The sequence below is a fragment of the Poecilia formosa genome, unplaced genomic scaffold (genome assembly GCF_000485575.1).
Source record: "Poecilia formosa unplaced genomic scaffold, Poecilia_formosa-5.1.2 Scaffold2295, whole genome shotgun sequence".
NCBI lineage: Eukaryota > Metazoa > Chordata > Actinopteri > Cyprinodontiformes > Poeciliidae > Poecilia > Poecilia formosa.
This window is the reverse complement of record NW_006802234.1, coordinates 1-13,014: the sequence shown is the minus strand read 5'-3', so window position 1 is coordinate 13,014 and position 13,014 is coordinate 1. Positions and strand designations below refer to the sequence as shown.

Here is a 13,014-nt window from a genome sequence, read left to right as displayed (position 1 = left end):
TATATCCCGATCAGGGATCGGATGTATATGAATATTTATTCTCAATACAAATGGGAACGTAACGGTATCCATCAATAGTACTGTTGGAAGTGGGAGGTAGGGACACATGGGTTCGTATTTCAAGAGTATGCAAAGAATAAAACAAAAAATAAAGGACCTACTGTATCTCTTTCTTCATGCTTCCTATTTTTCTAAAGGTAATTTTGAATTATCGGCTCAGGACTCTGTACCGCCCGATACTCAGAATCAAAGGATTCAGACTGAAGAGACAAAAAACCCAATTGGGATGTTCCTAGTTGGAGCCACACTTCAGAATCAAAAGAACAAAACAATCACAGTAACAGTGACAATTGGGTTTGTTGTTATACCCCGAGTCATGTCTAGTGTTTCTGTACTGTCAGACTGAGTCTGCCTTTAGAAGTCAAATAATATAAATCAAATCAAATTGGGCCTGTGGAAGACTGACACAGACCTAAATCTTTTGTCTGTCTTAATGGAGAGACATGTGTGTGCTGGCTGTTGTGGGACAGTTGTAATGGACTTTATTGTGTATTGCAGTAGCGGTGGCAGTACCAGAACCTGTGATTGAACCTGAACTAGTTCCAGTGGTGGAGACTCAAGTGAGGAACAGAGGGAAGTCCCCAGCTAGCAGTCATAACAACAGCAGCAGCAGCAGCCAGAACCAGGCGGTAAGAAAATAGTTAAGAAATCTGACTCTACTAAACCGAACAGCTGCTGTACCAGGGAAGACCTGAGATTACTCAATAGTCCTACTTTCTGCAGTGCTGTTGAGTGGTGTCTTGGGCTACATTCACACTGCAGCCTGAAGTGACCCAAATCAGAATGAAACAATTTGTTTGTTTGCTTTTATTCAACCTGTATCTGATCTTTTTATGACGGTCTTGCATGAAAATACAGACACAACTTTGACAAATGGCCACTTGAAAATGTGTTCCTAAATCTGATACATTTCTGATCTTTTCAAATGTGACCTGTGTCTCTACGGCCAGGTTTCATTCCGACCTGAACGTCATTCGTACTCGACAAACGTCACGATTCTTAGTCCTGATGCACGCAAGTGGGAAGGAAAACAATAACCATGGTGGACCATAATGAGTAGGAAATTAACAGCTATAAAATTGCCAAATATTCTCCATCATTACCATCCATGTGTACTTGGCACACTCGCTACATGTGATGTTATTGTAGCCTCTTCTAAGAATTGCCAGGTGGTGGTACTTTTTTGCTTTCGTTGTGAGCAGAAAATGATTTGCAAGCGAGCAGAGACGTTTGCAAGCGGAAATTTGACTGAACAGAGACAAGTTTTGAGCGCAAGGAAAAGGTTTGAGAAAGCAATGAATATATATATTTGTTTTAAAGATTATTTTTTTTTGGCTCTAGGGGCCTTTATTTGAGAGTTAATTGACAGGAAAGTGGGTAATGAGAGAAGGGGGAAGACATGCAGCAAAGGTCGCCAAGGCCAGGAATTGAACCTGCGACAGCTGCGTCGAGGACTACGGCCTCCATATGTGGGTTGTGCTTAACCCCTGCACCACCACAGCACACCAGCAATGAATATTTGAAAGAGAGCAAAAGTTTTGAGTACAAGCATTACAAGTTTAGAGAACAAAGACGTGAAGTCCTGTTTTCAGACTGAAGATGTGTGCTCTCGACTTATGGCAGAAAAAATTCCCCATACACTTTTACCTTGTTTGCAGTTCACACAGAGGCTCGCATGTAAGTCGTAGATATTATGAAATTTGAACAACCATTAAACGTGTTTATATTGCATAAAAAGCTGCATACTTAAAGTGCACAAAGTATACCTCTAGTTGTTCCAAAAAAGCACCTGATGGTACACTTGGTACACTTCGAATTGTGATTTTCTACAATTTAATTACAATTAAAATACATTACATACAAAATTAGTGGTTCCAAAATAACATTCTTCCAGTCAAATAATCTTTAGCTAACTTGAAGCATATTGATGATTAGTCTGGCTTCAAATATGCGCAAGTATTCTACAATTGTATATATTTAGTATATTTTTTACAAGAGCAGTCAGTCATGTCAACTGTGACATGCATTACAACTGACATGTAATGCATGTCACAGTTGTGGAAAAATGCTTTGACATAATCAAGGATGGTTTCCATAGCATGCTTTCCACAGGGTGTGGAGACCTTTGAGATCCTCTGTCTAGTTTTAGATTTATGTCACTAAAACCTTCAATAAGCCATCAAACACAGAAACTCCTGACAGCAGGCAAGCAACGGGTCTGCCTCCAGTCAGCAGGAGTTTTCTCTGATTTATTCCCTTATAGTAATGATTAGAGATGTGTCGATCAGGTTTTTTCCTTCCGATTCCGATCACCAATGAGGGCTGATCATTGATACCAATCACATAATTATTATTTTTTTAATCATAAGCACTACCGGTTACATTATGTGGAAAATGGAACCATGAATTGTAGTGACAATCACTTGCATTGTGTTGTTGACTTTACAACAATCCCTCAAACCAAAAATGCATGTAGCGACAGTGGAGAGGACAAGCGGCTCTTTAAAATGAAGAAACCTCCGGCAGAACCAGAATCTGGCACAGTACAAACAGCCATCTGCTACAACCAACTGGGAGTTTGAGATGCAAAAGGAAATGGATTTCATAAATTAAAAAAAACATTATTTTATTCATGTCAAAGTAAAACTAAATTAATACTTTTTTTATTTTTTTTTCTTGATTACAGGATATATAAAGTTTATCAAGCCATGACTTTAAAGCAGGGACATGTACCAAACCATGATATTTGTGTATTGTTGGAACTCTGCTGTGTGCCAATGTGACTGTAGGGCCAGATGTGACAGTCATAAAACCTGCTGACATTCACTGTTCAAATTAATTTTGCTCTCTCTGTGCAGGTTGAGAAAATCACTGCCAGTGATCAGATGCTAAAAGTGGAGAAAGATGTTCTGAAGGAGCTTTTTCCTGATATAAACAGTCCAACAGGAATCAGGTAACCAGAGGTCTCCTTTTCTAAAACATTTCATATTATCTATGCTTTGTGTCTATACTTTCAAAAACTGAAAATGGCCAACACCCAAATAACTCCAGACTTATAAAACTGTGTGCACGCACCCCAGACAGCAATTCCCCATGTATAGATCACAGCTACACCTCCATGTTTACACACCAGGCCCAGCCTGAAGTTCTGCCCTCTACATGGACACATTCAACCATAAATAGTCAACGCCAAGTAATATTAAGCTAACTCACTTACATACACCATATCAGTGTTATTTAAGAATCAAAAATAGCAACTACGAAGAAAAGAGTACTGGGATGTAATGGATCTATGTGTCTCACCAACAGCAATGCACTAGGGAGTCTAAGTTGACCAACTAGTCAATCATCATGATAGGGCAGAAGACCTTCCCTTTTGATTCTCCCATTTCCAATATCTTCCACCACAGTGTATCCATAATGCAGCATTATGCATGGGTAGAAGCTAGATTATCTTTCCTTGACTTCACTCTGGCAGCATCCTGCAAGTCAGTGATGAGGTGAAATATTTGTGACATTGTATCACCGATGACCTGTCTGCTGATGGATACATTTACAGGCAGAGTTGTATGCAATATGCACAAGCTAATATGCTTCTTTGAAAGTTCTCTATATGCTCCCTCCATGACAAAACTTCACTCTTTAAAGCATATTTTATTCCGATGTTTACTGGCCAGCTGTGGCGGCAATACAGAAAAAGCAGCACGCATAATCTTCAGGTCTCTTACAATGATGGCATGAGGATGCTGCTGAAGGTGCAGCGATGGAGTAGTGCCAGTCAGATGATTGTAAATGATAGTGTACCAACCTGTTCTGCTACGTTTGGAAATCTTATGTACAGTATAGGTTAACCTGATCTGTAAACGGCGTCATTCAGACTTTGACCAATCCTGTTCAAAGCTCAGTGAGGTTCTTCTCTAGTTTGTGGAATCGCTGGCGCTTTAGTTTATATGGCAGTGGATGAAAATTGTATTTGTCTTTTTGTTATTATTCTGTCTTTTTGTTTATGATGGACCTTATGTGTGTCTGTGTGGTTTGATTGATGATTGAATATCTGTATGAGGTTTATGATTTCATTATTGTCGATGAAATATATTCATTTTTCAATGGGATATTAGTTTACCTGGATACACTGACTGTGTTGAGCACTTTGAATTGGCCTGTTGCTGAAATGTACAAATAAGCGACTTGACTTGGTTATGAACTGAAAGCTGCATGTCTGAGGTTTGGAGCCATTTCTGTCTAAGCATCCTGTCATGGCCCCTCTGAGCTAAGAAACATCAGCACAACAGTTTAGTGAAAGAAAAGCTGTTCGCTCAGGTCTTCATCTTTGCTTCTCTGCTCTGCTACAAATGTGCTAAAGTGAGGCACATAGACCCACTTTCCTTTACACATTTATTTTAGTTTTGGGACTTTGAACCAATAACAGCAAAGCAGTCAGAGGTTAATATTTTATTGATTTTCATTTTACTAGTATGATTATTTTGTTATCAGATGTCAGCTGATCTAATTCTTCTTGATAAAGGTGTAATCTTAAGTTGCACCTGTAAGTGGTGAGAGTTGTAGTGTAGCTCTAAGCAAAATTCTATTAGACCTGATTCATGTTGTTTATGAGAAACTTGATTCTGAACTCTTTTTCACAGCGCTAGCTGCCGAAAGCCCATCCGAGGAGCAGCTGGGCGCCCGCTAATCTCCAGTGACTTATGGAGTGATGAGAATTCCTGTCCGTCTCCAAAAACCACAAAGACCAGCAGCTACTCCTACACAGGGAGCCATGCAGTCAACAGAATGTCCAGTTTGAATCCCTCCACCTCCTTCACATCTTCTAGCTCCTCCTCCTCCAAGCTTTCTGTTACAGCTCCATCTGCAGGTCCAACCAGAGCAGTGCGGTGCAGCATGTCTTTGTGGAAAAAGCTGGCCCTGTTCGCTATTTTGGCCACATTTGTGATTTTTGTTTACCTGGCCATGGAGACAAACTCTGTCAGCCCATTTCAAGCGTCAGACTCCAAATCATTTGCAAGTGGAACAGCATAAAGAGTGCATAAATAGTTTGGAAGGGTCTGGTCACTGTCAATGCCTCTACTTCATTTTTAAGGTGTGAATCTACAGTGTAGCCAATTTTTCTTACCTCAAGATTACCTGATGTCAGATTCTATTTTTAAGAAAGTGTCTTTCTTCCCTAATCAGCCTCAAGTAAAGGTCTAAGAAGTAATGTGGTGATGTTTGCCCCAAATGATCACTTTGAGCAGCTGTGAAAGGACTGACGCTTCTCTTGCTGTGTTGGTCCATTCTTGACCCTGGACTTGTACTAGAATTACTCACTGATCATTTTTAGAAAAATAAACAAGAAGAACTTTCTTCTTAAGATGTTTTTTTTAAATCATAACATCATCAGTTTAGTGTTATTTTCGTAATGAAATGTGTGTTTCCCATCTATTAGCCTTATCAGGCTTAAAGGTAAAGCTTAGTTTTTTGTACTTGGACGATCTTTGTTGAGAGGATGGCTTGTAAACAAAATCCAGAGGCTTTTAAAACTTCAATTCTTGATATATTTTCTTTAGGCTTCTTGTAAAACATAATTGAATTCCTTTATTTCATTCTTATGTAGCCATATTTCTCTCTAAATAAACTTTAGTGTTTCAGTTTCCTCATTATGCCATTTTTGATCCTCCTGTTGAAAATGATTGCGTTTATCACTTTGTTTTGGATTTGTTTTGTGCTTTCTCTTGAATTGTTACTACTATAGACACCAGCTTTCTGTTTTTAGTAACAACATCCACAAAGGCCACAAGGCTAGACAAGGAAGGGTATGAATGCACCATAAGAACATTTTACAATGGATTAAACAAGAAGAGATACTCGACCTAAAATAGAATTCAACCTCTCAACAAGTTTGCAAAGGTCAATTAGAACAAAAACAACCCAGATAGGAAACCGAGTGAATCAACATTGAAACAAAGTTGGGCAGAAACATTAGATCCATATTGAAGCCTGACATTAAAACAATACTGAAAGTGGTCAGTGACTTGCATGTTGAATCAATGTTGAGGTTTCAACCATAACTGACATTATGTTAACGTTGATTCAACCATCATCTGAATGTGGATCTGGATGCATAATTGTGTTGAATCAATGTTTTGAAATTGATGTTGATTCATGTGCATTTTTTTGGTCTACGTCATAACATACCATTAAAAGTTTCTTCACTGCTGTTAACACACAATTTTGTTGGCAGACGATGGGTACTATGTCGTTCAAAACTATCTTGCATTACCATATATTCAAAGATCTTTGTACACAAACTTAAAGATAACAACATGGCATTAATATTACAAGTTCTTTAGGAAATGGGCATAGATCTGTAAACATATTTGACTCCTATTTGGGGACATGAGTCAGTATGGTGTATAAGTAGCACTTATACCAGTGGTGGGCAACTCCAGGACTCCTGCAACTTTTAGATGCGTCTCTACTTCAACACACCCGAGTCAAATGAGGTCATTAGCAGGACTCTGGAGAATTTGACTGCATTTAGGAGGTGATTCAGCTGTTGGATTCAAGTGTGTTGGACCAGGGAGACGTCTAAGAGTTGCAGGACACCAGCCCTCCAGGACCAGGATTGCCCACCCCCGACTTGTATACATAATCAACCATAACCCTTGAAATGCAGAAAAATCCTGAAATGCTGGTCAAAGGTCACATCACCGCCATCCTTCCCCCATCACTTCAGAGGAGGTCAAACTTTTTGTATAATGGTGCAACAGCAACTTGCTTTGGAATGTGGGAAAAACCAAAGAACTGGTGATAGACTTCAGTAGGAAACGGCATGTGGAAAACCCTGTTCAACATCCAGAATACTGGTGTAGAGATTGTCACGCACCCAATGTTCCTCATGGTCCACATAGCAGACACTCTCACCTGGTCGCTGCACATCAGCTTCCCTGTCAAAAGGGCACTTCCTGTGCAGACACCTAAGAAAACACACCTCAGCCCACCAATAGGAGAGAGAACAATCCATGACAGAGGGGACCTTAGCGATTCTTGTTGCCCTCGACAGGTAGCGTTGTTTTGCCAGATCCCCAGTGGGTGGCAGTGTGACCCCAACCATTTTACGCATGTGATATACATATGTATGAATGTGCTTTTGTGTGTGTGTGCGTGTGTAACTTTTTTTTTTAGAACAACCGATAAAGATTCAAGACACCCCCAATTTTTATGACTTTTATTTTATTTTATTTTATTTTATTTTGCATTTTGCATTTTGAACATCCTGGATGATAAGAGACTAACTTTGTGGGGACATAAGCCAAAGTGCAAAGCCAATCCGTTTGAAAGTCATTCTGAGGTCGCCAGAAGAACCGCCCTAATTCTGTCAGCGCTGTTCTGTGATTTGTCCAAATATTATAAGCGACATATATGTACCGTTGTCCTATTGGACAAAGAAGAGAGCGATCACGCCCGGAGGGTTGATGACGTCATGAAAGGACAAATTGATTTACCGCGAGGTCATCAAGTCTCTCCGAGCAGCCGGCTGCGGAAAAGCGGAGGCGCCATCTTGAGACACTGAAAGTAAGTTTATTTGTTATAAATCCTTTATATTAAATAGAACATCAGTACTTATTACGGGAAGAATAATAACTGTGTTTAGTGTATTCGAATTATGTGTGTGTATGTGTGAGAAGAGGGGGACTTAAAAGGTGACTATAACCTTGGTCAGCCCCATTGAGTTAGCTTAGCCTATCCTTTACAGTATTTTAGTCTTGGCCTGAATGAGGAAAAGACAGGCCGGTATAAATTTGCAGACAAACCGACGTTATATCCATTTAAGACAACATCCAAGTACGTATACGCTGCATTGTTAAGTACGATGTATATTTCATGTCTCAATGACTTTGTATCACTTGCTTTTGGTTGTCAGTGAAGGATTTCATTACTAGTTAGCATAAGCTAATGGTTTGCATTTTGATCTCTGTAGCGTAGCTCCGCCACCATGTACCCGACTTCTCTGACGCAGCTGGCAAGAGCCAACCCGTTCAGCGCCCCTCTGTTCAGCCTCCAGAAAGTGGAAGAACCCCAACAGAGCCTCAATGGACAACGGCCTCGCAGACTGGCAGCAGCTGCAACAGCAGACGGTAAACCGGGTCGTTAGCAGCAGAGCTAACTGTAGCCACGCTAGCTATAGATTTGCCCTGACAAGACGTAGTTTATTATGTAGTCTAATAGTGGTCTCTTTATTTACTGATTATCTAATGCCCAACTTCTGTTTTACTAGCCTTAAAATAATTAAATGTTTAATTGTTGGAGCAATTTGCTATCGGGCCTCTTCTGTGGCCGGCTGCATGCCGAGGACAACGAAGGACAAATGACTGTAGGGGCTGCAAATTACTCGTATTTACTCGTAGTTTCAAGTACTGTAGCAGATGACAAGGGTACATGTACAGCATGTTGACCTCATGTCCCAAACACGTAATCAGGTGTATTGAATTCTACTTTGTTTCCCCTTTCTGAGCAGAAGTGCTCAATTTTTAATACCTCACCTTTGTTTCTTCAGAGGGAGACAGTTGTGAGTTCGGCTCTCAGAAGTATTTTATCCTGTGTGGTTTTGGTGGGATTCTGAGCTGTGGCACCACACACACAGCTGTTGTTCCCCTCGACCTGGTCAAATGCAGAATGCAGGTCTGTTGCAGTAGCTCGATCTATTTTTTTTTCTTTTTTCTTTTGAATGTAACTTCATCCCCGCCAGTCCTCCTCCTTTCTGTTAATAAGCATTAATCTGCATGGTGGAGGTTGTTTTTGTTTTAATTCCGATCACATTTTGTTGATGTGACAATATCACTGCATGATTCCATAAAACCCCGTGTTCCACTGCAGGGGTCAGTGGAGCCGACCCGTTTAGAAAGTGTAGGAATTTCCACAGTTTGTCACTGGCAAGTATGTTTTGAAAGTGGAGGTAATTACATATGTAAGGAATAAAAACAAACATACAATTTTCACATGGATAGGTAAAAGTTGGTATGGGACAGCACACTGGATTTCTTTCTGGTGAAAAGAGAGGCCAGATTGAGACTTTTAACTGCATGCCATGCAGGTGTTTTTTGTTGTTGTTTTTTCTCGGTGAACTGCAATATCATTAAACAGTTAAATTCAATTATTTAAACATATTCCCCACACTGGCATATTTACTTATTCTTTAGTGATTCTCACTTGATGTTGAAACTCCAAACTTTGTCTCTTGTTTTTTATGCTTGTGGTGAGAGGCTTGTGCCTGGTAAGATGCAGGGTGTATCCTGGACACATCTCCAGTCCATCTCAGGCCAACACTGAGACCCAGGACACACAATAATGCATGCACATGTTCATGCCCAAGCATGCAATTTAGAGAGAACTGCTTAAAATTGATGAGAGAAAGAACTCAAGAATAAAAGGGAAAACATGGAAACGTGATGCAAAAAGAGCCTAGGCTGAGATTCAAGACCTTCTTGCTGCAAAGTTTCCCACAGAAAACCCAAGTCTGGGGTAGGGCAGTCCACCAGCAGTCTGCTGTGTTTTTGAGTTAAAAAAATGTTGACAGAAAATATGACGAGGTAATGTATCTGTTATGGATGACTAAAGATTCATAGGGAATAATTAGTGATTGTGTTAAAGTTTCCTAAATCCTACAGTTTTTAGTGCTGTGAATTGCACTACTGTGATTTGCTGATAGGTGATTTACCCAGTGTTTGCAAGAAATTCTCTGGACAAAAAAGGGCTGTGACATGGACTGGTGTGGCTCTTTGGTCTGGTCCCAGTACTTGAACTGCACCCTATGCCCCTCTATTAAGTGTGGACTCACTCGACATGCACAGAAGGGTTCAAGTGCGCAGGTTCTAAGCGTGCAAAAATTTGACAATTGGGACAGTACGCCTCTGTGTCGTAACTTCAACATCCAAAAATCTATTCAAGCGAACAGTCTAGGCATTTTTGCTTTCCAAAGTTGTTAGTGGAGATATTTGACTGTTCAAATGTGTTTTATGACTTGCTGAATACAGAGCAAAATTTGATTTAATTGCACACATTGCTCTGCTTGTCTTCACCTTAATTTTCTAATTAGAGGCTTTAATGTCTCATTCTAAATGGCTGGTCTTCTGGATAACCTTCCCTAAGGTTGAGAAGGCCAAATGAACAGAAATGCATTTTTAGTTTTTATTACTGTGTGGACTTCATGTAAATGATTAACTGAAATGACAGTTTAGCTAATATTCTAACTTGGTGATACAGCTAAATCTACATAAAACATTTTAATAAAGCAGTTTTTAGTTCGGAATGAACTAAAACTGTACACACTGCTCTTTTGAAGGACCTGTTCAGTTTGTCTGAGAAGAAAACAACGGCTACATTTTAAGTTGGCAAACAAAGACTGAATTGATTTAAAGAACAATAAAGTTGAATCTCCATGGTGGTTGATTCTGTAAAGTGATGATTATGTTTTGTTTGTTTTTTTTATGTTCTTTTGAGTGATCCTAATACACATTTGCATGTTGGTGGCAGAGTTTATGCTGGAAGAGTCCTAGCACTGAGCTCATACATTGATGGAAGCAATGATTAGGAAAGGTCTCCTGCTGGTTTCACAGCAGCAGTTTCCCAGCTGCTGTGACTCTTCCATCATAACCCTGTATATTTTGTGATTATTTTTCCTGTATTGCATGTGACCTGGCATGCTGCATGTGTGTCGTGTCCCTCCTTTGTACCACAGAGGATGTCAGCTGCGAGTTTGGCTCCTCCAAATACTATGCCCTGTGCGGCTTTGGTGGTATCCTGAGCTGCGGCATCACACACACCGCAGTGGTGCCCCTCGACCTTGTCAAGTGCCGTATGCAGGTGTGTATGGGAACAAAAGCTAACCATTGGGAAATGAACGACTTCCCCAAGTGTTCAGTAATGTAAGCAGATTCTGCAAAACTTTGAGATGTAAGAGACCCCACTCACTTCAGAATGTAAGTCAGATTTATATAAAAGCTGACAGTGAATTTAGGATTAAATTGCACTGATTTTATCAATGTTGTAACCATGATTGGCAGTTTTCATCCTTGACAAACAAATTTGTCTCAGTAAGACATGGTGGGAGAGCTCAAGGCATGTGGGACTTCACGGCAACACTTGCCTGTGACAGCAGGTTCCAAACTAGAAGTACTTCATAATGATTTCCGAACGTTTTCTTCCTATTTTGCCTTGGTGATCACTGTATCTCTTTTTCTCCTTAGGTGAATCCAGATAAATACAAGAGCATCGGCAATGGTTTTGCAGTGACTATCAGGGAGGATGGTGTGAGAGGTCTAGCAAAGGGCTGGGCCCCTACTTTCATTGGCTACTCCATGCAGGGACTGTGCAAGTTTGGCTTCTATGAGGTCTTCAAGATTTTCTACAGTGACACGTTGGGGGAGGTGAGTTCAGCGCGGATGGGGCTCACAGTTCTGACATCTGCTCCCTTCACCCAACCTCTCACGTCTCCTTCCCAGATACTATGGCTGTGACAATTCATTGAATGATTCGAATACCTCTATTAAATCCTTGAGGCAAATTATCTGCCTCAAACCTTCACTAGCTTGTTTTACTATTTAATGCCCTGTGATTTGGCTGGATAATTGTATTTTTTGTCAACGTTCACACTTCTGCCAATAAGTTTTTGATGAATGCTAAGTGCTAATAGCATAACATATTGTGACCAAGCGTCATCTTTTCCCTGGTCCAGGTTCTTGACATTTTTTGGGCCATCCTTAAGTGGACTGTCTACTGAACAGCTGGTTTGGAGAGAACGGCGGCTGTATGAATACAGGTGGAGCGGAGGCAAACCGCTAAGGCACATGCAGTCAGACAGAAGGCAGGGGGCTGCGCTCCAGCACCGTAGCTGATGCTTAGCTTCAGTGTAGTTTTGTAAATGAACCAGAAAATAATTTTCCTACCACCCTGGTCATAATAACTGGGTGACGGAGCGCACCGTGGCGTTTACGTAGCTGGCAGGTGTTTCTGTGTTTGACGAAGGTGACAAAGATCTCTTGTTCACCTGGATACAAAAGCTATCCATGTGAACAAAACAAAGTGAGTCTATTAAATTGACTGAAGATGAACACAAACTAAAAACTGGAGTTTTGTTTTGTTTTTTTGTCAGTGTCTTTGTCAGCATGCTGTTTAATTATTTCCTAAGCTACAGTAAAGTAATTGTAAGGAATGCAAAGATGAAAATTTGGGCCAGTATTAATACTTCTGTTATGGCAGTATTTACCGGTATTTTACTTTACAAAGTTTTTTTTTATTAGGTTACTCTATTAATCAACAGAATAATTGATTACTCAATTACTGAAATAAGTACGGTGGCCACTGTTAAAAAAGCAAGCTCAGCCAATCACTTGTTGATGCATTTATCCAAACACCCTGCATGTAGTGCAGATATACACACCTTGATTTCATTTAATGTGAAAAAGGGTTGATGGTTGACTCTCTCCACAGGTTATCCCTGAATCTGGGATAACCTCTCCAATCTTAATTATGGGGATCAACAAACATTTTACTGGTCCTTAGCTTTAAACATGCAGCTGACAGCTGAAGTTGATTATATTGTCATCTTGTGGTCTCACCAACCAGGAAAATACCTACCTGTGGAGGACATCGCTGTACCTGGCTGCTTCAGCTAGTGCAGAGTTCTTCGCTGACATTGCTCTGGCTCCCATGGAGGCTGTGAAGGTTCGAATCCAGACTCAGCCCGGCTACGCCAACACCCTCAGACAGGGCGTCCCCAAGATGTTTGCAGAGGAAGGACTCTGGGCGTAAGTACACACCTCTTCTTTGGTGAGAACACTTCTTCTTCAGTTGGAATATGTGGTCACAGCACGCTCCTTAGATCCACCTCTGGAGGGCGCTGCTCTGTGAGCAGAGCTCCTCAGCAGCTTCCTGGCTGTACAGTTGGAGGTGCTTGAGTCA

At 40.6% G+C, this 13,014-nt stretch overlaps 2 protein-coding genes across 4 annotated transcripts; both read left to right on the top strand.

Annotated features, from left to right (window-relative positions):
• Positions 1-542: 542 nt before the first annotated feature.
• LOC103133137 (uncharacterized) lies at positions 543-5,714 on the top strand (the record flags this gene model as incomplete). The annotated part of the gene is made up of 3 exons (XM_007544910.2): positions 543-689; positions 2,919-3,013; positions 4,704-5,714. Coding segments are annotated over 3 exons (633 nt in total), but the record flags the coding sequence as incomplete, so codon positions are not given.
• A 1,806-nt stretch (positions 5,715-7,520) lies between these two features.
• Positions 7,521-12,892, top strand: slc25a3b (solute carrier family 25 member 3b). 3 transcript variants are annotated; one of them, XM_007544906.2, is made up of 5 exons: positions 7,521-7,629; positions 8,036-8,192; positions 10,793-10,917; positions 11,301-11,480; positions 12,679-12,892. In XM_007544906.2, exons 2-5 carry the CDS (start codon positions 8,051-8,053, stop codon positions 12,862-12,864), a joined length of 633 nt encoding a protein of 210 aa, XP_007544968.1. In that variant the 5' UTR covers positions 7,521-7,629; positions 8,036-8,050; the 3' UTR covers positions 12,865-12,892. The 3 variants fall into 3 exon arrangements, with proteins under 3 accessions (XP_007544968.1, XP_007544971.1, XP_016523242.1); XM_007544909.2 differs by lacking the exon at positions 10,793-10,917 and adding an exon at positions 8,612-8,736 and having other exon boundaries at positions 12,679-12,891; XM_016667756.1 differs by lacking the exons at positions 7,521-7,629; positions 10,793-10,917 and adding exons at positions 7,875-7,899; positions 8,612-8,736.
• Positions 12,893-13,014: the final 122 nt, after the last annotated feature.

What these genes read in the sequence shown, in the direction of transcription:
- slc25a3b (XM_007544906.2), top strand. Translation starts at nt 8,051, where the DNA reads ATGTACCCGACTTCTCTGACGCAGCTGGCAAGAGCCAACCCGTTCAGC. An exon ending in AGCAGCTGCAACAGCAGACG is followed by an intron (nt 8,193 to 10,792) that starts GTAAACCGGGTC and finishes TTTGTACCACAG; the next exon opens with AGGATGTCAGCTGCGAGTTT. An exon ending in TTGTCAAGTGCCGTATGCAG is followed by an intron (nt 10,918 to 11,300) that starts GTGTGTATGGGA and finishes TTTTCTCCTTAG; the next exon opens with GTGAATCCAGATAAATACAA.